The sequence below is a fragment of the Phoxinus phoxinus genome, assembly GCF_949152265.1.
Source record: "Phoxinus phoxinus genome assembly, chromosome: 6".
Classification (NCBI taxonomy): domain Eukaryota; kingdom Metazoa; phylum Chordata; class Actinopteri; order Cypriniformes; family Leuciscidae; genus Phoxinus; species Phoxinus phoxinus.
Genome location: NC_136881.1, coordinates 32,328,978 through 32,353,831, shown reverse-complemented (window position 1 = coordinate 32,353,831; position 24,854 = coordinate 32,328,978). Strand labels below are relative to the sequence as shown.

Below are 24,854 nucleotides of genomic sequence, written 5' to 3'. Positions count from 1 at the left end.
CCCCCCCCCTCCTTTTTATTTTATTAAATCATTGTTACTGACAATATAGCCTTTTAAATGGTCTCTGTTAAAACATAATTGAATAACTTTGAAACAAACTTTAACTTTATATGAAACATATAATGCAATATGAAACTTTTTTATATTTATATGTAACTTTATAACTTAAAATTAAACATTTATAGGCTTCTACAACAATTAGAATGTGTGTAGCAAATAAAATCTGATTTATTCTGGTCTATTGTTCATCCATTTCATAAATTATTTATATAGGTTTTATTTTACCTTATATTTATTTGTTTGTCTTTCATAAAAATAGACACTTTGTTGTCACCAAAATACCTTTTATCATCATGACAGAAATGAATTCTTGACATTCACCTTAGTTGTATTCACACCTTTCATTGTAGAAATGATACCATCAGTATGCCTCTGTATTGCGTACTACAGGGTTTGGTCACCGAACTACACTTTGTACCACACCCTACGGACGTCAATCTGGCTTTGATATAGTATCACCCAAAATTGCACTATTCAGTTTTTCACTTTTGAACTAAGAAGACAAATCACATAGAGCGCTGCAATACCATTTGATGCTCTTGATTATGACTTTGAACAGCATTTGGAGGTGGGTAAATTCTTACATATGGATTTATTGGCATAATGTAGCTTATAATGCTATTTAATACTTTATTCAATGTATACTATGTAAATATGTTACATGATTACATTAGCCCATGTATCTGCTTGTATGATTTGTTGTCAACTTGTATCAACTTTATGTCAAAGGAGGGTTGTGCACTATTCAAAATTGAATTTGGAATGCCTTTTAAATTACAATTACATTTTTGAATATTAATTGAAATTGAATTGGGGTACCAAGGAAGCAGAATTAAAGTGAATTGAAAACATTTTAAAAATCACATTTTTGAACTAGAAAAGCAAAGATTGTCAAGACAATGCATTTATTGTGTACATCCATGTTTTTACATTGTACTTATATTTAAAAAAAAAAAAACCTGCATGTAATTACAGCAGTAATTGCTTTCTGCAATTACATATGTAATAACACTGTAACTCTGTAATTACATCTACGATTACACTGCTGAGCCTTTATCCCACATAAATAGCAGCAAAAGGGTTTCACAATACAATATGAACACAATAAGTAGATTGTAGTCTACTTATTTTTTGATGTAAGAACATAGTAGTTAAAGACACCTAATATAAAGTGTGACCAAAGTCATAAATTTTTACATTATGAACAGAGAGAAAGATAGAATGATAGACAGACAGATACACATAGATAGATAGATAGATAGATAGATAGATAGATGATAGATAGATAGATAGATAGATAGATAGATAGATGATAGATAGATAGATAGATAGATAGATAGATAGATAGATAGATAGATAAATAAATCAATAGTTAAAAGTCTATTCAAATCCTGTTTATTTGACTAAAATACCCGACATATAACATGAAAACAGATCACATCACCATACAACACTTGAAGCTAACAGCTTGAAGCACTTGAAGCTTTTTAATTTATTTTTAATTTAACCCCCGCAAATTCACGGCTACGACTCTTCATTGAGATAATTAAAGTTTGAAAATACAAGATGTAATTGAAGGAAATATATAGGCTACTACAGGCAGCAACAAGAGCAGCAGCAGCAGCATATGTTTAATGTTAAGCCACAAACATGTTGAAAGAAGTCCAAACTACTAAAATGAACAAACTAGAAAAGGAAGCATTATAGTGCTTACTAGTGTTAACGTCAACAAGCTGAGGCAGCCAACCCTTTGGGAAATAAGCAATTGACCACTACGCCTGAAGTGAACTAAAGTCCAACAAATGCGATGCAGTTGTATTTGTAACATTATACTGTAGGTTGTTGGGTATAGTCCACTGTATTTGGCAAAAGTGTGTATTGAGGCTATAACATTATACTGTAGGTTGTTGGGTATAGTCCACTTTATTTGGCAAAAGTGTGTATTAAGGCTATATAATGCCTGAACTTTGTATTTTGAGCACTTCTTGCGTTATTTTTGCCTCTTCACGATGACTCGCTTGCTGTAGTCCTCAGTTGTAAGTCGCTTTGGATAAAAGCGTCTTCTAAATGACTAAATGTAAATGTAAAAAATATATTTGGTTACCAAAAGGGGGCGCACATGAGCAGCCTTTTGAGACCTAAAATGACAAATAGAGAAACCTACAGACTTCAAAGACATTAGCATGTGATAGTCATAGCAAGGATTAGTTTAAAAAAAATAAGCATTTAAGGACCAAAGTGCTTAAGAAGCCCTACTTTGTTTGTAGCATTAACATTAGTATTGTGTAGAGCAGAGGAGATCACAAAACTGCTTAAATCTATGCCAAAAGAGTTATGAGTTATAAACTTTTTTTCATCGTCATCTGGATCAGTAATTTTCTCTGTGTTAATTGGGAACAGCTTTCATCTAAATTTAGGGTATACATGCTGAGAATTGTGTGACTAATTCAAAGTTTAGCTCTTCTGAATAATGACTATTTACTTTATTATACAGAACTACTGCAAAATATATCATGATTCTGAAACTCACACAGTTACATGTGCTTGACATCTACCAAGTATTAATGTAATGCGGATTGGGATGGCACCGCAGTGCCTTGTGTCTTATTGTCTGTAATCCACACTTAATCTGTTTTAATGTTTGTTTGAAAGCGCTGTGCTTTTCTGTAGCACAAACAATATAACTTGATATCAAGGTGGGTTTGATTTATTTTTTCTATTTTAGGGGGTGTTTTCCAAATGCCAGATGGACAGTTTTTCTCACCATATGTAAGTATGCTTTACATTAAATATGGATATTATGTACTGAGAAAAAAAGAAAATAACATATGTAATCAAAAGCTATTATGTAATGTTCATCAAATTGAATTTGAAAAGATCATGGTAATGATGACATATGTCTGTTTCTTTTTTCTTGACAGTATGTGTATGGTGTACCGTTTGTGGAGGTACATCCTCCCCAACTACAACTGTACCAACAACACCGGTTTCACAAACAACCAGTGAAGTTTGTATAATAAAAACTAAAGCGTCCATTACCACAGCTATGACCCCCAAACCAAATCAAAAATGTACAGCTGTGACTTTCACAACTACAACTACGGATTCAACATCAACGGTATCTTCAAGAACAAATGAAGCTTTTACAGAATTTCCAACAACAGCTACAGGTTCAATCAATACTGCTCCAACAGAGACACCATCTTCTACAATAACAATTGAAACTTATACAAGCACAGATGTGATCCCCACAACAACACTCATATCCTCACCAACTATACCAGCGACAAATGCTGCTGAAACAACAACTGCACAATCTTCAACAACTGAATCATCTACAACCACAGCTGCGAACCCCACAACCATGCCTGTATTCCTAGACCCTACAACTGCACCTCCAGCCACAGAAAATACTGCTCCAACAGAGACACCATCTTCGACAATAACGATTGAAACTTATACAACCACAGATGTGATCCCCACAACCACACTCATATCCTCACCAACTATAACAGCGACAAATGCTGCTGAAACAACAACTGCACAATCTTCAAAAACTGAATCATCTACAACCACAGATGTGATCCCCACAACCACACTCATATCCTCACCAACTACAACTGCCTCTTCAACAGCAACAGAATCTTCAAAAACTGAAGCTTCAACAACCACAGCTGTTAACCCCACAACCATATTCCCAGAACCTACAGCTGCACCTCCAGCCACAGAAAATACTGCCCCAACAGAGACACCATCTTCGACAATAACAATTGAAACTTATACAAGCACAGATGTGATCCCCACAACAACACTCATATCCTCACCAACTATAACAGCGACAAATGCTGCTGAAACAACAACTGCACAATCTTCAACAACTGAATCATCTACAACCACAGCTGCGAACCCCACAACCATGCCTGTATTCCTAGACCCTACAACTGCACCTCCAGCCACAGTAAATACTGCTACAACAGAGACACCATCTTCGACAATAACGAGTGAAACTTATACAAGCACAGATGTGATCCCCACAACCACACTCATATCCTCACCAACTATAACAGCGACAAATGCTGCTGAAACAACAACTGCACAATCTTCAACAACTGAATCATCTACAACCACAGGAGCGAACCCCACAACCATGCCTGTAATCCTAGACCCTACAACTGCAACTCCAGCCACAGAAAATACTGCTCCAACAGAGACACCATCTTCGACAATAACAATTGAAACTTATACAACCACAGATGTGATCCCCACAACGACACTCATATCCTCACCAACTATAACAGCGACAAATGCTGCTGAAACAACAACTGCACAATCTTCAAAAACTGAATCATCTACAACCACAGCTGCGAACCCCACAACCATGCCTGTATTCCTAGACCCTACAACTGCACCTCCAGCCACAGAAAATACTGCTCCAACAGAGACACCATCTTCGACAATAACAATTGAAACTTATACAACCACAGATGTGATCCCCACAACCACACTCATATCCTCACCAACTATGACAGCGACAAATGCTGCTGAAACAACAACTGCACAATCTTCAACAACGGAATCATCTACAACCACAGGAGCGAACCCCACAACCATGCCTGTATTCCTAGACCCTACAACTGCACCTCCAGCCACAGAAAATAATGCTACAACAGAGACACCATCTTCGACAATAACGATTGAAACTTATACAAGCACAGATGTGATCCCCACAACGACACTCATATCCTCACCAACTATAACAGCGACAAATGCTGCTGAAACAACAACTGCACAATCTTCAACAACTGAATCATCTACAACCACAGGTGCGAACCCCACAACCATGCCTGTATTCCTAGACCCTACAACTGCACCTCCAGCCACAGAAAATACTGCTACAACAGAGACACCATCTTCGACAATAACAATTGAAACTTATACAAGCACAGATGTGATCCCCACAACGACACTCATATCCTCACCAACTATAACAGCGACAAATGCTGCTGAAACAACAACTGCACAATCTTCAACAACTGAATCATCTACAACCACAGGAGCGAACCCCACAACCATGCCTGTATTCCTAGACCCTACAACTGCACCTCCAGCCACAGAAAATACTGCTCCAACAGAGACACCATCTTCGACAATAACAATTGAAACTTATACAAGCACAGATGTGATCCCCACAACCACACTCATATCCTCATCAACTACAACTGCCTCTTCAACAGCAACAGAATCATCAAAAACTGAAGCTTCAACAACCACAGCTGTTAACCCCACAACCATATTCCCAGAACCTACAGCTGTACCTCCAGCCACAGAAAATACTGCTACAACAGAGACACCATCTTCGACAATAACAATTGAAACTTATACAAGCACAGATGTGATCCCCACAACGACACTCATATCCTCACCAACTATAACAGCGACAAATGCTGCTGAAACAACAACTGCACAATCTTCAACAACTGAATCATCTACAACCACAGGTGCGAACCCCACAACCATGCCTGTATTCCTAGACCCTACAACTGCACCTCCAGCCACAGAAAATACTGCTACAACAGAGACATCATCTTCGACAATAACAATTGAAACTTATACAAGCACAGATGTGATCCCCACAACGACACTCATATCCTCACCAACTATAACAGCGACAAATGCTGCTGAAACAACAACTGCACAATCTTCAACAACTGAATCATCTACAACCACAGGAGCGAACCCCACAACCATGCCTGTATTCCTAGACCCTACAACTGCACCTCCAGCCACAGAAAATACTGCTCCAACAGAGACACCATCTTCGACAATAACAATTGAAACTTATACAAGCACAGATGTGATCCCCACAACCACACTCATATCCTCATCAACTACAACTGCCTCTTCAACAGCAACAGAATCGTCAAAAACTGAAGCTTCAACAACCACAGCTGTTAACCCCACAACCATATTCCCAGAACCTACAGCTGCACCTCCAGCCACAGAAAATACTGCTACAACAGAGACATCATCTTCGACAATAACAATTGAAACTTATACAAGCACAGATGTGATCCCCACAACGACACTCATATCCTCACCAACTATACCAGCGACAAATGCTGCTGAAACAACAACTGCACAATCTTCAACAACTGAATCATCTACAACCACAGCTGCGAACCCCACAACCATGCCTGTAATCCTAGACCCTACAACTGCACCTCCAGCCACAGAAAATACTGCTCCAACAGAGACACCATCTTCGACAATAACGATTGAAACTTATACAAGCACAGATGTGATCCCCACAACGACACTCATATCCTCACCAACTATACCAGCGACAAATGCTGCTGAAACAACAACTGCACAATCTTCAACAACGGAATCATCTACAACCACAGCTGCGAACCCCACAACCATGCCTGTATTCCTAGACCCTACAACTGCACCTCCAGCCACAGAAAATACTGCTCCAACAGAGACACCATCTTCGACAATAACGATTGAAACTTATACAAGCACAGATGTGATCCCCACAACGACACTCATATCCTCACCAACTATACCAGCGACAAATGCTGCTGAAACAACAACTGCACAATCTTCAACAACGGAATCACCTACAACCACAGCTGCGAACTCCACAACCATGCCTGTATTCCTAGACCCTACAACTGCACCTCCAGCCACAGAAAATACTGCTCCAACAGAGCCACCATCATCAACAATAACAATTGAAGCTTCAACAACCACAGCTGTGACTCCCACAAATCCACCCGTAGTCTCAGCACCTATAACTGCACCTCCAGCAACAGAAAATTCTGCTTCAACCACATCACTTTCTTCAGCTTCTTCACTTTTCACGACAACAACTATACCTGCTACCGCAACAACATTCTTTGATCCCACAACCATGCAAATGTTCTCAGAAATTACAACAATTATGACAACAACATCTTTACAAAATGCAACTCAAATTTCAGCGACACACAATCCAGCTCCAAGTACATTTGAAGCTCATAGCACTATGTCTTTAGCACCCACTGCAAGCAGTGAACCGACACACATAATTTTTACTCAAGAAACCCCTACGTCATTGTCAATGTCAACAACTGGTGACTCTCTAACCTCAATTGTGACTCCAATGACTGAATCTGGTGCTGCAGCAACTGAAAACATTGCAACAACTCAAACAACAGCAGTGGTCAAAAGCAAGCTGCTGTTCAACTCCTCATCTCCAGTTCCCAGTGAAGCTCTGGTCATCAGTGCTATCAGCACTCTCCTGAAATCCAGACAGTCACAGCTCAATGAATCAGTGAAGGTGGTGAATGTTACCTATCAGAGTAAGTTTTATCATATTGAATTGAAAAGTATTTCAGCTACAAATGTTCAACCAGTGATTTGATGTCAAGCTTTGACTAAATAAAAATTTGTGATTGTTTGCCAACAGAAATCTCAGAAACCTCCTATGCCGTCGTCATTACGTTTAATCTGAATAATATCAGCATGTCTGAAGTCCCTGAGCTCAGAAACAACACATACACGCAAGTGCAGGATGTTGTCAATAATGCGGTAAAGACTTATCATTAAGAAATACAGAAGTCTGAATCTGATATAAAGCTTCTTTAGAGTTTAATTAATTATTTGATTTTCTTCTGCAGCTGAACACTCTTCTGAATGAACCTAACAGTCCAAAATTGAAGCCCAATTCATCCAACTTCTTGTAAGATGCAAACTGACTTTGTAATCTTAACTTTATCTCCGCACATTTTAGCTTATTAAATAAATCCAAAAATAAAAAATACTTTTCTTAGTAATTTTCATAAATTGTGTTGCAATATTGATTGAAGTCTTTAAACAATATCTTCTGATTTTCCGGCAGGAGCTCTTCAAACCAGATTGATGGCACGATAGAATACACCTTCCAGGATGGAGATGTCATTCAACCAGTCAGCTTCCTAAATGAGCTTCGTTCACAGACGAGTATGTCAATACTCATATCTATATGAATAAAAAAATATATTTTTGCTCTATATCTGAGTTTTATTGTGTGTTTCTGCCTTTTATTACAGAACTATCAGCAGTGGTCACGAGCAAGCTGCTGTTCAACTCCTCATCTCCAGTCCCCAGTGAAGCTCTGGTCCTCAGTGCTATCAACACTCTCCTGAACTCCAGACAGTCACAGCTCAATGAATCAGTGAAGGTGGTGAATTTCACCTATCAGAGTAAGTTTCATCATTTAAGGTTAAAATGCTTTTGAAATTGTATTTAGTCAAACATTCATGAATGGAAATCTTTTAACCAAAACATTTCAAATTTCTCTCCAAACAGAAGTCTCAGAAACGTCCTATGCTGTCGTCTTTACATTTAGTCTGATTAACATCAGCATGCAAGCAGATTCTGATGGCAGAAGCAACACCGACCAGAGATTGCAGGATATTATCAATAATGCGGTAAATATATAAAAATTAACACTGTAAATAGATTTAGTTCCAATGCCAATCTTCGCCAGAGTTTGATGAATGGTTTGATTTATTTCCTGCAGCTGAACACTCTTCTGAATGAACCTGGGAAACAAGTTTTTGTGCCCAAGTCCTCCAACTTCACGTGAGATGCAATCTTACTTCTATCTTGGAATCTAATTATTAATTCATTGTGTTCAATATCCGATTTCAGGACATTTAAAATAATAATAATAATAATTTTCTTGAATGTTTTATTAAATCTGAATTGCACAAATTAATTGAAACTTTTTACAAATAACTTTTTGATTTTTCCTGCAGAAGTACATCAAACCAGATTGATGGCAAGATGGAATACACCTTCCAGGATGGAGATGTCATTCAACCAGTCAGCTTCCTAAATGAGCTTCGTTCACAGACGAGTATGTCAATACTCATATCTATATGAATAAAAAAATATATTTTTGCTCTATATCTGAGTTTTATTGTGTGTTTCTGCCTTTTATTACAGAACTATCAGCAGTGGTCACGAGCAAGCTGCTGTTCAACTCCTCATCTCCAGTTCCCAGTGAAGCTCTGGTCATCAGTGCTATCAACACTCTCCTAAACTCCAGACAGTCACAGCTCAATGAATCAGTGAAGGTGGTGAATGCCACCTATCAGAGTAAGTTTTATCATATTGAATTGAAAAGTATTTCAGCTACAAATGTTCAACCAGTGATTTGATGTCAAGCTTTGACAAAATAAAAATTTGTGATTGTTTGCCAACAGAAATCTCAGAAACCTCCTATGCCGTCGTCATTACGTTTAATCTGAATAATATCAGCATGTCTGAAGTCCCTGAGCTCAGAAACAACACATACACGCAAGTGCAGGATGTTGTCAATAATGCGGTAAAGACTTATCATTAAGAAATACAGAAGTCTGAATCTGATATAAAGCTTCTTTAGAGTTTAATTAATTATTTGATTTTCTTCTGCAGCTGAACACTCTTCTGAATGAACCTAACAGTCCAAAATTGAAGCCCAATTCATCCAACTTCTTGTAAGATGCAAACTGACTTTGTAATCTTAACTTTATCTCCGCACATTTTAGCTTATTAAATAAATCCAAAAATAAAAAATACTTTTCTTAGTAATTTTCATAAATTGTGTTGCAATGTTGATTGAAGTCTTTAAACAATATCTTCTGATTTTCCGGCAGGAGCTCTTCAAACCAGATTGATGGCACGATAGAATACACCTTCCAGGATGGAGATGTCATTCAACCAGTCAGCTTCCTAAATGAGCTTCGTTCACAGACGAGTATGTCAATACTCATATCTATATGAATAAAAAATATATATTTTTGCTCTATATCCGAGTTTTATTGTGTGTTTCTGCCTTTTATTACAGAACTATCAGCAGTGGTCACGAGCAAGCTGCTGTTCAACTCCTCATCTCCAGTCCCCAGTGAAGCTCTGGTCCTCAGTGCTATCAACACTCTCCTGAACTCCAGACAGTCACAGCTCAATGAATCAGTGAAGGTGGTGAATTTCACCTATCAGAGTAAGTTTAATCATTTAAGGTTAAAATGCTTTTGAAATTGTATTTAGTCAAACATTCATGAATTGAAATCTTTTAACCAAAACATTTCAAATTTCTCTCCAAACAGAAGTCTCAGAAACGTCCTATGCTGTCGTCTTTACATTTAGTCTGATTAACATCAGCATGCAAGCAGATTCTGATGGCAGAAGCAACCAGAGATTGCAGGATATTATCAATAATGCGGTAAATATATAAAAATTAACACTGTAAATAGATTTAGTTCCAATGCCAATCTTCGCCAGAGTTTGATGAATGGTTTGATTTATTTCCTGCAGCTGAACACTCTTCTGAATGAACCTGGGAAACAAGTTTTTGTGCCCAAGTCCTCCAACTTCACGTGAGATGCAATCTTACTTCTATCTTGGAATCTAATTATTAATTCATTGTGTTCAATGTCCGATTTCAGGACATTTTAAAAAGAAAACAAAATAAATAAATTTCCTTGAATGTTTTAACAAATCTGAATTGCACAAATGAATTACAACTTTTTACAAATAACTTTTTGATGTTTTCTGCAGAAGTACATCAAACCAGATTGATGGCAGGATGGAATACACCTTCCAGGATGGAGATGAAATAAAACCAGTCAGCTTCCTAAATGAGCTTAATTCTCAATTGGGTATGTCAAAACTGACAATGAATTGCTCCACTGACTCCAATTAGTGTAACCGCAAGCATCCTCAACTAATCATTACTTTATTTTACAGTCTTAACGACAGCCACCACTCTGACAACAAGCACAACTATTCCACCTACTTTGTAAGAGCAATTATTCCAGTTTAACTTTCTTAAAGCCAGTTGTTGTCTGAATGGTTTTACATTCCTGTTTTTTTTTTTAATCATCTTTGGTAGGATCGGGAAGGTTTATATAAATATTCTCCTTGTGTTTAAAACCCTGGGCCCAATACCGAGTGAGGCTAATGTTCTACAACTGGTCAACTCTTTGATCAACCCACGTTTAAGAACTAAAGGTGGCTCAACACAAACTTCGGATGTGAGCTTTAATAATGTCACCTTTATAAGTGAGTATTTCTCTCCACTTTAGGCTAATTTTTGTTCAAAATTTGACATTTGGTTGCAAATAAATAGTGTAGACCTGTAACAATAGTTTTCTTTCAGGGAAAATAATGAATGTTTCAGTCAATTATACCCTTCTGAAAATTAATGTGTAATGCAGTTTTACCACCCACATATAACCACACAACTAATGTTTTTTTTTTAAATATATTTTAAGGAATTAATGATACCTCATATGCCCTCCAATTTGGATTTGAAATCAGCAATATATCCATGTCTGAGAAATTTCAACTCAGGAATGAAACATACATTTCAATCCAAACCTCTATAAATCTGTTGGTGAGTTGGAGACACTTTGATACAGTGTTTTTTCACAAAAAAACTAGACCTAAAAATGTATATGCCTTATTATAACCTTAATATATTAATAAATACATTAATTTCTATATTTATTACTCCACTCTTCAGCTGACTAAGATCCTAAATGACCCCTCAGCTCCTCAGATTGATATCAAACAAATTGATTTCAAGTAAGTTCTGAATGTTTTTTTATGTTGTTGTTGTTTTACTTTATTTTGAGCAGAAATGTCTCAATCTGTATTTGTCAGCAAGTCGTTTTTAGTATTTGAGTAGATGACTTGTGAGAAAAAGTTTACTTTTGATCTTCATTGCATGTTTATATATCTCCACAGCGATGCTAACACCGTGATTAAGGCCAATGTTGAATATGTCTTCTCAGAAAGTAACATTAACACAAACAGCACCATTGTCAATGAACTTTTCAAAATTAATGGAGGTATTACCACATCCACACCTACTATGCCATGTTTTAAATACATTTCTCCACAAACACCAAATACTGTAATTTAAAGCAGGATTGTCCACCATTAATTATTACTTTATTTTACAGACTTAACGACAGCCACCACTCGGACAACAAGCACAACTATTCCACCTACTTTGTAAGAGCAATTATTCCAGTTTAACTTTCTTAAAGCCAGTTGTTGTCTGAATGGTTTTACATTCCTGTTTTTTTTTTAATCATCTTTGGTAGGATCGGGAAGGTTTATATAAATATTCTCCTTGTGTTTAAAACCCTGGGCCCAATACCGAGTGAGGCTAATGTTCTACAACTGGTCAACTCTTTGATCAACCCACGTTTAAGAACTAAAGGTGGCTCAACACAAACTTCGGATGCGAGCTTTAATAATGTCACCTTTATAAGTGAGTATTTCTCTCCACTTTAGGCTCATTTTTGTTCAAAATTTGACATTTGGTTGCAAATAAATAGTGTAGACCTGTAACAATAGTTTTCTTTCAGGGAAAATAATGAATGTTTCAGTCAATTATACCCTTCTGAAAATAAATGTGTAATGCAGTTTTACCACCCACATATAACCACACAACTAATGTTTTTTTTTAAATATATTTTAAGGAATTAATGATACCTCATATGCCCTCCAATTTGGATTTGAAATCAGCAATATATCCATGTCTGAGAAATTTCAACTCAGGAATGAAACATACATTTCAATCCAAACCTCTATAAATAAGTTGGTGAGTTGGAGACACTTTGATACAGTGTTTTTTCACAAAAAACTTGACCTAAAATGTATATGCCTTATTATAACCTTAATATATTAATAAATACATTAATTTCTATATTTATTACTCCACTCTTCAGCTGACTAAGATCCTAAATGACCCCTCAGCTCCTCAGATTGATATCAAACAAATTGATTTCAAGTAAGTTCTGAATGTTTTTTTTATGTTGTTGTTGTTTTACTTTATTTTGAGCAGAAATGTCTCAATCTGTATTTGTCAGCAAGTCGTTTTTAGTATTTGAGTAGATGACTTGTGAGAAAAAGTTTACTTTTGATCTTCATTGCATGTTTATATATCTCCACAGCGATGCTAACACCGTGATTAAGGCCAATGTTGAATACGTCTTCTCAGAAAGTAACATTAACACAAACAGCACCGTTGTCAATGAACTTTTCAAAATTAATGGAGGTATTACCACATCCACACCTGCTATGCCATGTTTTAAATACATTTCTCCACAAACACCAAATACTGTAATTTAAAGCAGGATTGTCCACCACTAATTATTACTTTATTTTACAGACTTAACGACAAGCACAACCTCTCCACCGAACGTGTAAGAGCAATAATTGCAGTTTTGCAATCAATTTTGCAATGCCATCATTACATTTCTCTTTATCTTTTGCAAACTTCCATCTTGCCACTCCTATAACACTTACTGTTAAACATATTGTATTGAACTGATTTTACCTTTGTGTTGCCATGAAAACAACTATAGATGGTGACTTGGAATAAATCATCTAAATAAACAAATGTACCATCTTTTGCAGGCTTGGGAGGGTGATTATATATGTTAGCCTTGTGTTTAAAACACGGGGCACTTTACCAAATCAGAGTATCGTTCTACAAGTGGCTAACTCCCTGTTAATTGGACTGAAACTAAAAAGTAATCGAGCCCTCACAGAAAAAAGTCTGAATGACCTTGTGAGCTCTGTGAATGTCACATATAATGGTGAGTTAATATTTCTTTTGTTGTTGTGAATATAACATTTGAATGCAAAGGGTGTGCATTATGTAGTAAGCTTTAATAGCTTTATTTGAATGAAAATGTTTAAACCAGCAATGCCCTCTAATAATTAATGAAGAAGTGAAATTTTATCATCCACATATAACCACACAACTAATTATTGTTTTGTTTTTTCCCAAAAGAAATTAACAAAACCTCCTTCTCTCTGAACTTTGGATTTGAGATCAGCAATGTACCCATGTCTGCAAAAGTTGATTTCCGGAATGAAACCTACTCATTGATCGAGAGCTATATAAACACATTTGTGAGTTAGAGACACTTCAAAAAAACTTGCCCTGAAATTAAAATTGTTTTTTTTTAATGCATTGATTTCAATGGCATTAACCACACCAATTAATCTCTGTTTTTTTCTTTTCTTCTGATCTCTACAGGTGTCCAAGATCCTAAATAAAACAACAACTACTCCGTTTAATTTCAATAATGTAAATTTCAAGTAAGTCCTGGCTCAGTAATTTTTTCATTTATTTCGAGCAAGAATTCTTAAGAGATATGCTTATATCAGTGGGTAGCTTTTGGTACATGGGCGAGGGAAGATGTACTGTAAATTTAGTAAATTTATTAGTTGATGTATTTTGTTTCATTTCTCATTGTACATTTTTATCTCTCCACAGCGGTAATTCCAGCGGTAATTCCAGCGTGATTGAGGCCAATGTTGTGTATGTTTTTTCGGACAGTGATATCAACAGTTTTGGCTTGGTCTCCATTTTTCTCGCCACACCTGCTCCAACCACAGTTTACCCTACAGTTATAAACACTACAGCCTCAAACAACGGCACAAACATAACATGGATTGTGGCGATAATTGTCCCTGTGGCTATTATTCTCGCACTTATACCTTGCTGGATTCTCCTTTGCGTAAGTGTTATGATGATTGAATGTCAAATATGTGCATATGTAGTGAAGTGATTCATGACAGCAGGGATGTGTTATCCAAAGATCTGCCTTTTAAATTAGGTTTATAATTGTATATCTGAATAAAAATTTTTTAAAGTGTAAAGTGTTCTCTCTCAGGATGTTAACTCTCATTTTGTCTGTTTATGTCTTTAGTGTTTACTCTGTGGATGCTGTGCAGCAGTCAGAAGACGTTGGCACAGAAGACAGTCGTACAACGTACAGCACACCACCCGAAACAGCCTCTTCTAGAGATATTCAAGATCAAAACATTGATGCTTAAAAGATACATTATTTTTCTTGTATTGCTGGGCATACAGGACCTTTGCAACTGTGTTTTTAAAACTGTTATTTAAGAAATGTTATTTATTTTAAAATTCTGTCATATAAAGTGATGATGAGCTTGTTTTCCAAATAAACTATTTATTTGGTCGTACATTTAATGTTAAGGGACAAAATATTGTAGAATGTGTTGATCGCGTTTTTATTTATACACTCCATGTACTTTATCGTCATCTAATATAATTGCTATCTACTGAAAAGTTTCCACAAATGAATGCTATAAACTGTCTAGTTTCAAAATAAATAAAAGCAATTGTTTATTATAAGAATGTTGTTGTATCCATTACTGGAATATACAATGCAGAGCCTTACAGGCAATATTTAAAGACAGAAAGGTTATGATGATTATAAAGCATTTTCATCACTGACACTCATCACACTCCATTTCCTAAATGGGGTGTCAGCCATTTTGTAGAGCCGTCTGACTTCTTTGTTTTAACAGACACATCTGAACAAGAGTATAAAACAACTATCCCAGCTAATATTTTTGGAATGTTCTGGGAACATTAAGTTCTCTTACGAGAGGTTATCTCGTATTTGCTTAAGTATCTTATGCACAGGTAAAGTCATCTTTTCTTTTTTCTTTTCTTTTTTCTTTTTATTAACAAAACAGTAACATATACAAGGTAAGTAATCAGTGACACATACATACAGAAGAAAGAGAAGAACAAAAACAAAATAATAACGGAAAAAATAAAAAAAAGGGCTTTGTATTGTTGTCGATATTTAAATTCAATAATAAAATATAGTGTTATTATCGAAGATAATGATAATCATGACAACATAGTGGTGTTAGTTTTAGTGTCTTATAATAGTGATGATAGTATCAATAATGGTAATAACAATAACGATAACAATACATTAAGATTAGTCCATAAGCCATTGTGTATTAGGATAGTTCTAAACTCTAGGTTAGGGGCCGTTCCACCACTGCCAGTGAGCATAACCAGCAAACGCTCCCGACATAGACACCTCTCCTTGTTCCGACAATCCAATTCCCCCCCACCGCCACCAGCGACATCCAGCCACAGCAATTAAGCCTCTATGCTCCATTGAGTCTTCCTCCCAGGAGTGCGCCGGTGAACCATTACAGGCACCTCCATACCAAGCTCCCTTAGTCTGGTTGTGACCTGACATAACCAAATGCTATTGGTGGTTGGCCCTCTTGTCCCTTTATTCCCCTTCCTTTTTGTTTTTGTTTTTGTTTTCTTTCTTTTCCTCCATGGCTTGGACCATGGTGTGCACCGGTTAGCTCCCCAGCCGGAGACACCATATCCAACCCAGGTATCAATCCAAATTATTTTACATGAGTGAGGGATTTGGCCAGAGGCAGTGTAAGGGAAGGGTCAATCAAACCACTGAGATTGTAATGACCATGACAACAGGGCATGTCAATCAGACCCACCAACAGCACCTAGAACAGACGCCCGACCCAGACCGTTTGTATTATTTAAAATATATGTATAATAATTAAATATTTATACTTAACATTGTTATTCATATAAGAAAAGAGAGGATTGGCTAATGATTATACTATAGTATTACCAATATCACCTCTCTTAACACCACCATCATACGCAAAAACAACAATAATATGCAAGAAAAAAAAAAAGGTATAGCTATTGAACATCATACATATATCTTCTACACACATATATTGGGAGAATACGTGGATCCAGTTCCAGGTTGTTGAATTATATGAAGATGGGTTAAGAATGGCTTCCAAATATCCAGAAATCTAGATATAATATTCTTGTTAGTGTATGTTATTTTTTCTAGTGTAATGTATTCAATAAGAAGATTAGTCCAGTGATTAATATTTATACAATTTTTGGACTTCCAGTTTTGCAAAATTACTTTCTTGGCGATAGTAAGAGAAATAAGGAGGGGGTTTTTGTATTTAATTCGGAGATGATCAACTTCCATATAGTTATTGAGTAAACAAAGTGACGGAGATAGAGGGATTGCTCAACCCATGATAACAGAAAGTTTTGTGGTCACTGATATCCAAAATGAATGAACTGATTGACACGTCCATAGGGCGTGAAGGTAGTCGTCTGTGCTTCCCATTGTGCACTGTGAACAAATGTCTGTGTCCCTCAAGCCCATTATAAACATCTTTTTTTCAGTGATGTGAATCCTGTGTATAATCTTAAACTGTATGAGCTGGAGGTTAGTGTTTTTAGTCATTGAAAATATGTTGTTACAGATTTCCTTCCAGAGGTCGGTGTTGGGGGATAAGACTAAATCATTTTCCCATTTGTTCATGGGTATTATGATTGTTGTATCATTATTTAATATAAGTTTATGTAGTTTGGATATTAGTTTGTTGGTGTTAGTAATTTTCATTATATCTTCCATTAACTTAGAGGGATTAAGTGGGTTATTAATTATGTTGATCTTAGATTTAACTATGGATTTTATTTGTTGGTATTGTAAAAACTGTTCTCCACCAAGACCGTACCTCTGGACTAGTGTTTGGAAAATGAATAGGTTTATTGCACAATTGGAAGTCAGGGTTGAACCAGATGGGGGTGTGTCTACATGATGTTAGTGCCCAATGCAATTAACGTTTAATTCCCATCAAATCACATTCAAACCAAAATATCTGACTTCCTGTTGGTCGGGGCTAATGAGTGTAAATTAGAAAGTTGTCCAGCCCGAGGAGAACACTATCCATACTGATTTTTGTTACTGTAGGTAAAACTAATACCCCATTTCTGACTTAAGGTGGCGCTACTGAGCCCCTTACCACGCCCGTTTCTGAAACGTTGCACATGTCTACTAGGTAACAAATGTCATGTGTCTGTCGAGTTTCATGCAATTTCAAGCATGTTAAGAGTCTCAAAAGCATCAAAAAAGAATATTAAAGTTTAATGCGTTGCCATGGCAACCGTATTTAAGATATCAATAATCCTTTCACAGGTCTACATCTGCCGTGTGTTTACATTATACAGATGAAGTTTGAAGCAGATCGGGTAAAAATAAGAGGGTGAATTCAAAGCATTTTGGAAGTGACACACTTCCTGCTGCCAGTTGGTGGCGCTATAACGTTGACTCACAATAGTCACATCCATGTGATCGGCCTCTTACAACGAACACACTGCTGAAGTTTCATCAAGATCAATTAATGTTTGAGGATGTTATAACACACTTCCTGTTTCCAATATTCGCCATAAATTCGTTTCCTCGCCACGGCCAAACCGTTCGAGATATCAAAAATCCCCTGGCAAGTTATCATCCTCAATGTCTTGACTTCATGCTGACCGAGTTTCGTGGTGTTTGGATTAATTCTCTAGGAGGAGTATTTCAAATGCCAGAACATGCGTTTTTAAACTACCCTAAATAGCCGACTTCCTGTTGGGCTGGCGTAAAAAGTAAAAGCACAAAGGATATATGAACCGATGAGATCTATAAGTACATCGATTTTCATATTATTACATGCAAGCGTGTTTGATTTATGGACCAAGTTTTCGGACCCCGTTCCAGGGGGCGCTGTCGAGCCCCCCTGCCACGCCCGGGTCCCAACTTCAGCCCGGCCCTAATGGCCGCGGGTTCTGACCCATGTGCAAAGTTTCAAGAGTTTTTGAGCACGTTAAGAGACCCAAAAGTGCCCGAATAGTCGTAAGAAAAATAATAATAATAATAATAATAATAATAATAATAATAATAATCCGAAGGAAAACAATAGGGCCTTCGCCTTTTCAAGGCTTGGGCCCTAATAATAATAATCCGAAGAAAAACAATATAGGGCCTTCGCCTTTTCAAGGCTTGGGCCCTAATAATCCTAAGAAAAACAATAGGGCCTTCGCCTTTTCAAGGCTTGGGCCCTAATAAAAAAACCCATGTCATGACCCCTTTAAGGGCCTGAGTGTGCTCGTTGTACCACGGCATTTAACTATTTCCTTTAATCTTCTTTAAGCGCAACGGAGCAACTGTGTCTAAAGTGCTGGAAAAGAGAGAGTTAAAAGTTTTTATACCATGGTCTGGGTGAATACTCGATTCTGATTGGCTGCAGGGTGTCCGTTAAAAAGTGATAGAGGACACCTAGTAAAGTAGTTCTGGTGAAACTGCCTGTTTACCATTCTAAATTAATAAATAAATGTGCTGCCTACAACAGCTGTGAGTAACCAATAACCATAGCAACAGGCAGTCAAAGCATCCGTTAACAATTTGCTCTATCAAAACAAACATCTAAGGTTAGTTAGATATTACATAGCCTACTAATACAACAATGAGCGACTTCGTTATTTCTTTTAACATTTATGGAGAATATGACAACTTTGACGACTGGGATGCTGCTGAAGAAAGAAAAAATGTAAATAAAACGGAGAAACGACACAAAGAGATAACACCGGGAGAATTGAATTAAATAGAAGACGAAAAAGATGAGATCAACACGATTGTTTTTTTTGTTTGATTGTTGTTTGATTCATTGTTTTATGTGTAATAAAAAAATAACTATGCCTACCTTTGTGTTTCATGAAAAAAAAATGCATTTTTGAACCTGAAGGGTTCTACAAGCTGAGCGGACTATAAATATCTCCGGTTGCTAAATAAACCGTCAGGCAAGTTATTATTTGTAAAAACTAGATTCAGCCTAATTAAAATATAAACTAATGTTTTAAAAATGTTTTATTTGGCAAGTGACCATGGTGTAAGCGGGTTAATGCCCTCCGAGGTGTCCATTGTCAGGATTTAATGGACTTCGGCAGAGGACTCCGGACTCCTTTAATGGACTCCGCTGCGCGTCGGCCGGGTCACACCTCGCCGTCGTCCATTAAAAACTGACAATGGACAACTCGTCCGGCATTAACCCTTACATGTTGCAATTTCTAAGCTATCCGGGATGCTGAGATGATGAAACTGATTAGGAAGGTTATTGATAAAGTAATCTTTAGTGGCAGAAGTGATAGGTCTAACATATTTTTATACCATGGTCTGGGTCAATACTCGATTCTGATTGGCTGCAGGGTGTCCGTTAAAAAGTGATGTAGGACACCTAGTAAAGGAGTTCTAAAACCGTTAGATTTCGATTGTAAAACTAATTGAAATATAAACTAATGTTTAAAAAATTGTTATTTGGCAAGTGAACATGGTATAAGTGGGTTAATGCCCTTTGAGGTGTCCATTGTCAGGTATTAATGGACTTCGGCGGAGGCCTCCGTTGCGCGTCGGACGGTTCAGATGGAGTCGTCTTTGCAGCCTTGGCTAAATGTAATTTACATGAGACTAGATAATGATCTGAGATGTCATCGCTCTGCTGCAGTATTTCAACGGCATCAACATCTATTCCATGTGATAGTATTAGATCTAGAGTATGATTACGACAATGAGTCGGTCCTGACACGTGTTGTCTAACTCCAATTGAGTTTACAATGTCTTTAAATGCCAATCCCAATGCATATTTTTCATTATCTATGTGTATATTAAAATCACCAACAATTAGTACTTTATCTGCAGCCAATACTAATTCTGATATAAAGTACGCAAATTCTTTGATGAAGTCTGTACTGTACCCTGGTGGCCTGTATACAGTAACCAACACAAATCTCAAACATGATGATATCATTTACACTAGATATTTTTACATTAAGCACCAACACTTCAAAATAATTTAGTAATTCTAAGTAAAAATATTTATAGTAAAAATATTACTATAAATTACAGCAACACCTCCCCCTTTGCCTTTCAGACGAGGTTCATGTTTATAACCGTAATCTTGTGGGGTTGACTCATTTAAAGTAATGTAATTGTTTGGTTTTAGGCAGGTTTCTGTCAAACACATCACATCTAGGTTATGGTCTGTAATCATAACATTAACAATAAGTGCTTTTGAAGTGAGAGATCGAATATTCAGCAGCCCGAGCTTTATCATTTGTTCATTTGTATTATCTGTTTTTTATTTGTTGAACATCAATAAAATTTTTACCCTTAGATGGGTTTGGAATTTTTTTGTATTTCCTAATTCAAGGAACAGACACAGTCTCTATATGATGATATCTAGGTGAAAGAGTCTCTATGTGATGGGATTTATCTGACCTGGGTGACGTTAGACAGCTAGCAGACGGTCGGTCGAGCCAGTCTGTCTGCTTCCTGACCTGAGCCCCAGATTGTCATTGTTGAGCTCTAAGACTATATGCCATATTACGAGAAGAGCAGCACCATCCCAGGAGGGATAAATACCGTCTCTTTTCAACAGGTCAGGCCAGTTGTCTATGAATTCTATATTATTTTGCAGACACCAATCAGCCAGCCAGCCATTGAGTGAGGACAATCTGCTAACTATCTCATCACTCCTGCGAACAGGAAGGTGGCCAGAGCAAATTACAGTGCCTGACATTGTACTTGTGAGTACACCTTCACACCTCTTTAACGTTTATTTTAGTGATCTCCGACTGGCGTATAGTCGATTATCATTAGTGCCGATGTGAATAATAATCTTAGAGAATTTACGTTTAGCATTAGCCAGCCCTTTTAAATTGGCTTTGATGTCAGGCGCTCTGGCTCACGGCAAAAATGTGACTATGGTGGCTGGTGTCTCTATTTTCACGTTCCGTGTAATAGAATTGCAAATAACTAGGGCACATTCAACAGGATTCTCAGTGGGTGTTTCACTGAGTGGGGAGAATTTATTTGTTGTGGTCATCGGAACAGAAGAGCGGTGTTTTGTCCCGCGACTATAGCGTCGTACCGTCACCCAATTGCCCTGCTATACGGGTATCAGCAGGGCAGACAGGAGCAATCGATCAAGCAGACCAGAGGGAAAAAAAGGCGAATAAAGAGGGGAAAAAAGGCGAATAAAGACTGAGAGTCAATGTTCAGAAATGATTAATTATTATTATGTTTTGAACTATGCGGCCTAACTGTGTTTTCCTGTGTGTTTGTTGTCAAACTCAAACAATTGTTTATTTTATTATTATTTATTTTTAATTATTAAAAAGTAATACAATTAAAAAGTAATTGTATAATAATTGTATTTTATTGAGAAAATATTTTAGGTTGCCTCGTATATTTTTCTGAATAGATGATAGATCAAATAACATTTTAAGCTGTCATATGGTCATGTTACAATGTACCCCACCTATGGGGCATGTTGTCACATTTCACTTCCATTATTTCGGGGTATATCAAGAAAAAAGTATAGGCTACACTGTAATTATGAAACAAAACCACAATAAAAAAATCAAAAAATAAATAAATACTCTGAACCCTATAGGTTTACACAAACGTAATAGGCTAGGTCAAAAAGCGTTAGGTGGTGGTGCCCCGCTCCCCTACTAAAAAACAGTCTAGGAAGGTTAAAATATAACGTTCTTGTTTGGTTCCCAAAATAATAACAAAACAATGATCAAATTGTAATGATAAAACGATGTTGATAAAAACGAAAATCTTGCATGCATTCTTCTTTTCAGTTTATGAGTTTACTTTTTTGAAAAGTAAAACGTTGGTAAATATTTTTCACATGGCAGAAGCCATTAGCCGTGTTGATTAAAAGTGGTAAAAATTGTTTTTTTTGTGAAACGTAGAAGGGGTCCTAGAAAGAGAGAGACAAGATTGCTTTGCTTGGTAAATTACTTTACGTCAACGTGGCAGGTTTTAAGTGACTGGTAAACTAATATGGCTTAAGGGGAGAGACTGGAAAAGATTGTAACATTTTTGACATTTCTGTCTGTATCTTGGAGTTCTTTTAAGCCAGTGTGTTAAAAATGTGGACAGGAATGGCTGTTTAAATTATTTTTATTTTCATTTATTTTAAAAACATGAAACATCTTTCAAAAACATTAGGCTTACTTATTCCTAACTTTTGACATGTATATAAAATACGATATAAAATAATTGTTGATTGAGTTTTGTACACATGTGTAAGTATTGGTAGGCTGTATGCATGTACATATTGTACAGTAATGTGCAAACAATTCATCATTTTCTGCTTTTTATTTTATTTATTTATTTTTTACAATGGACCCTTTTCACAAACTGATGACATGTTTCCAGTTATTAACAAACAACAGTGTGTTAAAACAGTCAGTAATACAATAAAAAAAGAAGAAAATTACAAAAATAAACTGTAATTCTATTACTCACTTAGCCCTATTCATTATATCATATTTAAATGCAAGGTGGCCCTCTGGTGGTTCAGGGGCCCTACACAACTTGCCTACTTTGCTAATATGGAGGACCGGCTCTGTCTCTATATATACAGTACTTTGTGTTATATCACGTTGGCATGCAATATTGAACTCCTGTGTGTACACTTCTAATACACTGGCTGAGACTACCATAATCAATCTCTCAATATTTTTTCCATTTTCTGGAAGGTCTTCTAAAAGCTATCTTGGATCTTCCTTTTCCTAGTGGTGGAAATGGGAATACAAAAAAATCTAGTTGTTGTTGTGTTGTGTTTACATTCGACACTATTGAAGTTTACCCAAGCACTTCCACTTCAGAGAACTTTGTAAACGTGAATGCCAAGCATCACAGGGATGTTGCATTTTTTTTGCTCCTTCTTTCAAAATTCCAGGACTAATTAAGGATTAAATGTAATATTTTAAGAATCAAACATTGAAAAACCAACAATATCTTAATGAGTAAATTTTATATATTTTTGTCCAATTTCTAAGGGACAGATCATCAAAAATAAGTATTGTCACTTGAAAATGGGGGTGGGTGTTCACCTTATTTGCCACATCTTGTTTTGTGCCTTGTATCAGTGTAGTCAAGTCATCATTTGTATAGCGCTTTATACAATACAGATTGTTTCAAAGCAGCGGTTTCACTTTATTTGGATGGTCCCTTTAACTCATTCTGTTGTGTATAAGTATCATTGCCGCCTTTATGTCTACTAACTATCATTAGCGTGTTAGTAGAGCATTAGTAGACTGGTAGGGTTAGGATTAGAATAAGTTGGCATGTAGTTGCAAAGTTACTTATAGTCAGTAGAGTGTCTGTTGGAGGAGCATCACAATAAAGAGTTTGCAGATATTAAGCAGACAGTCGACTAATACTCTAATGAGAGTTAGTTGACATGTATTTGCACAGCTACTTATCGTTAACAAAATGTTCAAAAGGGACCATCAAAATAAAGTGTTACCAAAGCAGCTTTAAAGCGATAACAGGAATTTTATGCATTTTGGCTGTGGTTCAGCTGAAAACAATGTTGATTCAGTTCCGTTTGTTAAAATCATCAATTATTAAATTAGTTCATGTTATCTACAGTAATAAAGCAGTTCTGTAAAAAAAAAAGAAAAATGTCATCGTCCAGCTCTGTTCAGTTCTCATACAACAGCGTCAGCGCAGTCAAATTAATAATATAGAAGGTAGTACACCTAGTTCTCTTTTGATTCATTTGACATCTCACTATGCAAACCCTCCCCTTCCCTACTTAACCTGTTGCACAGGATCAGGTCCACAGTTGGTACGGCTCTTCTGAGCAGATGAGCCATGGTGAGAAGTCTCACTTTGTTAGAATTTGTGTAAGGAGGTCTAAAGCCTTTGGAGCAGGATGGCAACAGAGAGAGTTTTTTCCGAACAGGAGCAGGAATGCTAATCTAGCATAAAGCTAGAAAATTAATTAAAGAGAGAGTTCACCCAAAAATGAAAATTCTGTCATCATTTACTCATCCTCATGTTGTTCCAAACCTGTAAGACTTTCACTCATCTTCAGAACACAAATGAAGATATTTGTAATGAAATCTGAGAGACCTCTGTCCGTCCGTCTATGCAAGTACTACTTTGATGCATCAAAAAGCTCATAAAGAGATCGTAAAACAAATCCATATGAATAGAGTGGTTTAGTCAAATTTGTCTGAAGAGACTCACTTGCTTTATGCGATGAACAGATTGAATTTAAGCTTTTAT

General features: G+C 36.6%; 1 protein-coding gene across 1 annotated transcript in view; it reads left to right on the top strand.

Annotated features, from left to right (window-relative positions):
• The first annotated feature begins 536 nt into the window (after nucleotides 1-536).
• LOC307000929 (uncharacterized protein) overlaps nucleotides 537-24,854 on the top strand; it is a 65,937-nt gene continuing 41,619 nt past the window's right edge. Inside the window, exons 1-15 of the mRNA XM_079616916.1 lie at nucleotides 537-628; nucleotides 2,786-2,829; nucleotides 2,982-7,406; nucleotides 7,514-7,635; nucleotides 7,725-7,786; nucleotides 7,946-8,046; nucleotides 8,136-8,288; nucleotides 8,395-8,516; nucleotides 8,609-8,670; nucleotides 8,847-8,947; nucleotides 9,037-9,189; nucleotides 9,297-9,418; nucleotides 9,508-9,569; nucleotides 9,729-9,829; nucleotides 9,920-10,072. Coding sequence (XP_079473042.1) covers nucleotides 594-628; nucleotides 2,786-2,829; nucleotides 2,982-7,406; nucleotides 7,514-7,635; nucleotides 7,725-7,786; nucleotides 7,946-8,046; nucleotides 8,136-8,288; nucleotides 8,395-8,516; nucleotides 8,609-8,670; nucleotides 8,847-8,947; nucleotides 9,037-9,189; nucleotides 9,297-9,418; nucleotides 9,508-9,569; nucleotides 9,729-9,829; nucleotides 9,920-10,072 — 5,818 coding nt within the window. The 5' untranslated portion in view covers nucleotides 537-593. The remainder of the gene's footprint in view (nucleotides 629-2,785; nucleotides 2,830-2,981; nucleotides 7,407-7,513; nucleotides 7,636-7,724; nucleotides 7,787-7,945; nucleotides 8,047-8,135; nucleotides 8,289-8,394; nucleotides 8,517-8,608; nucleotides 8,671-8,846; nucleotides 8,948-9,036; nucleotides 9,190-9,296; nucleotides 9,419-9,507; nucleotides 9,570-9,728; nucleotides 9,830-9,919; nucleotides 10,073-24,854) is intronic.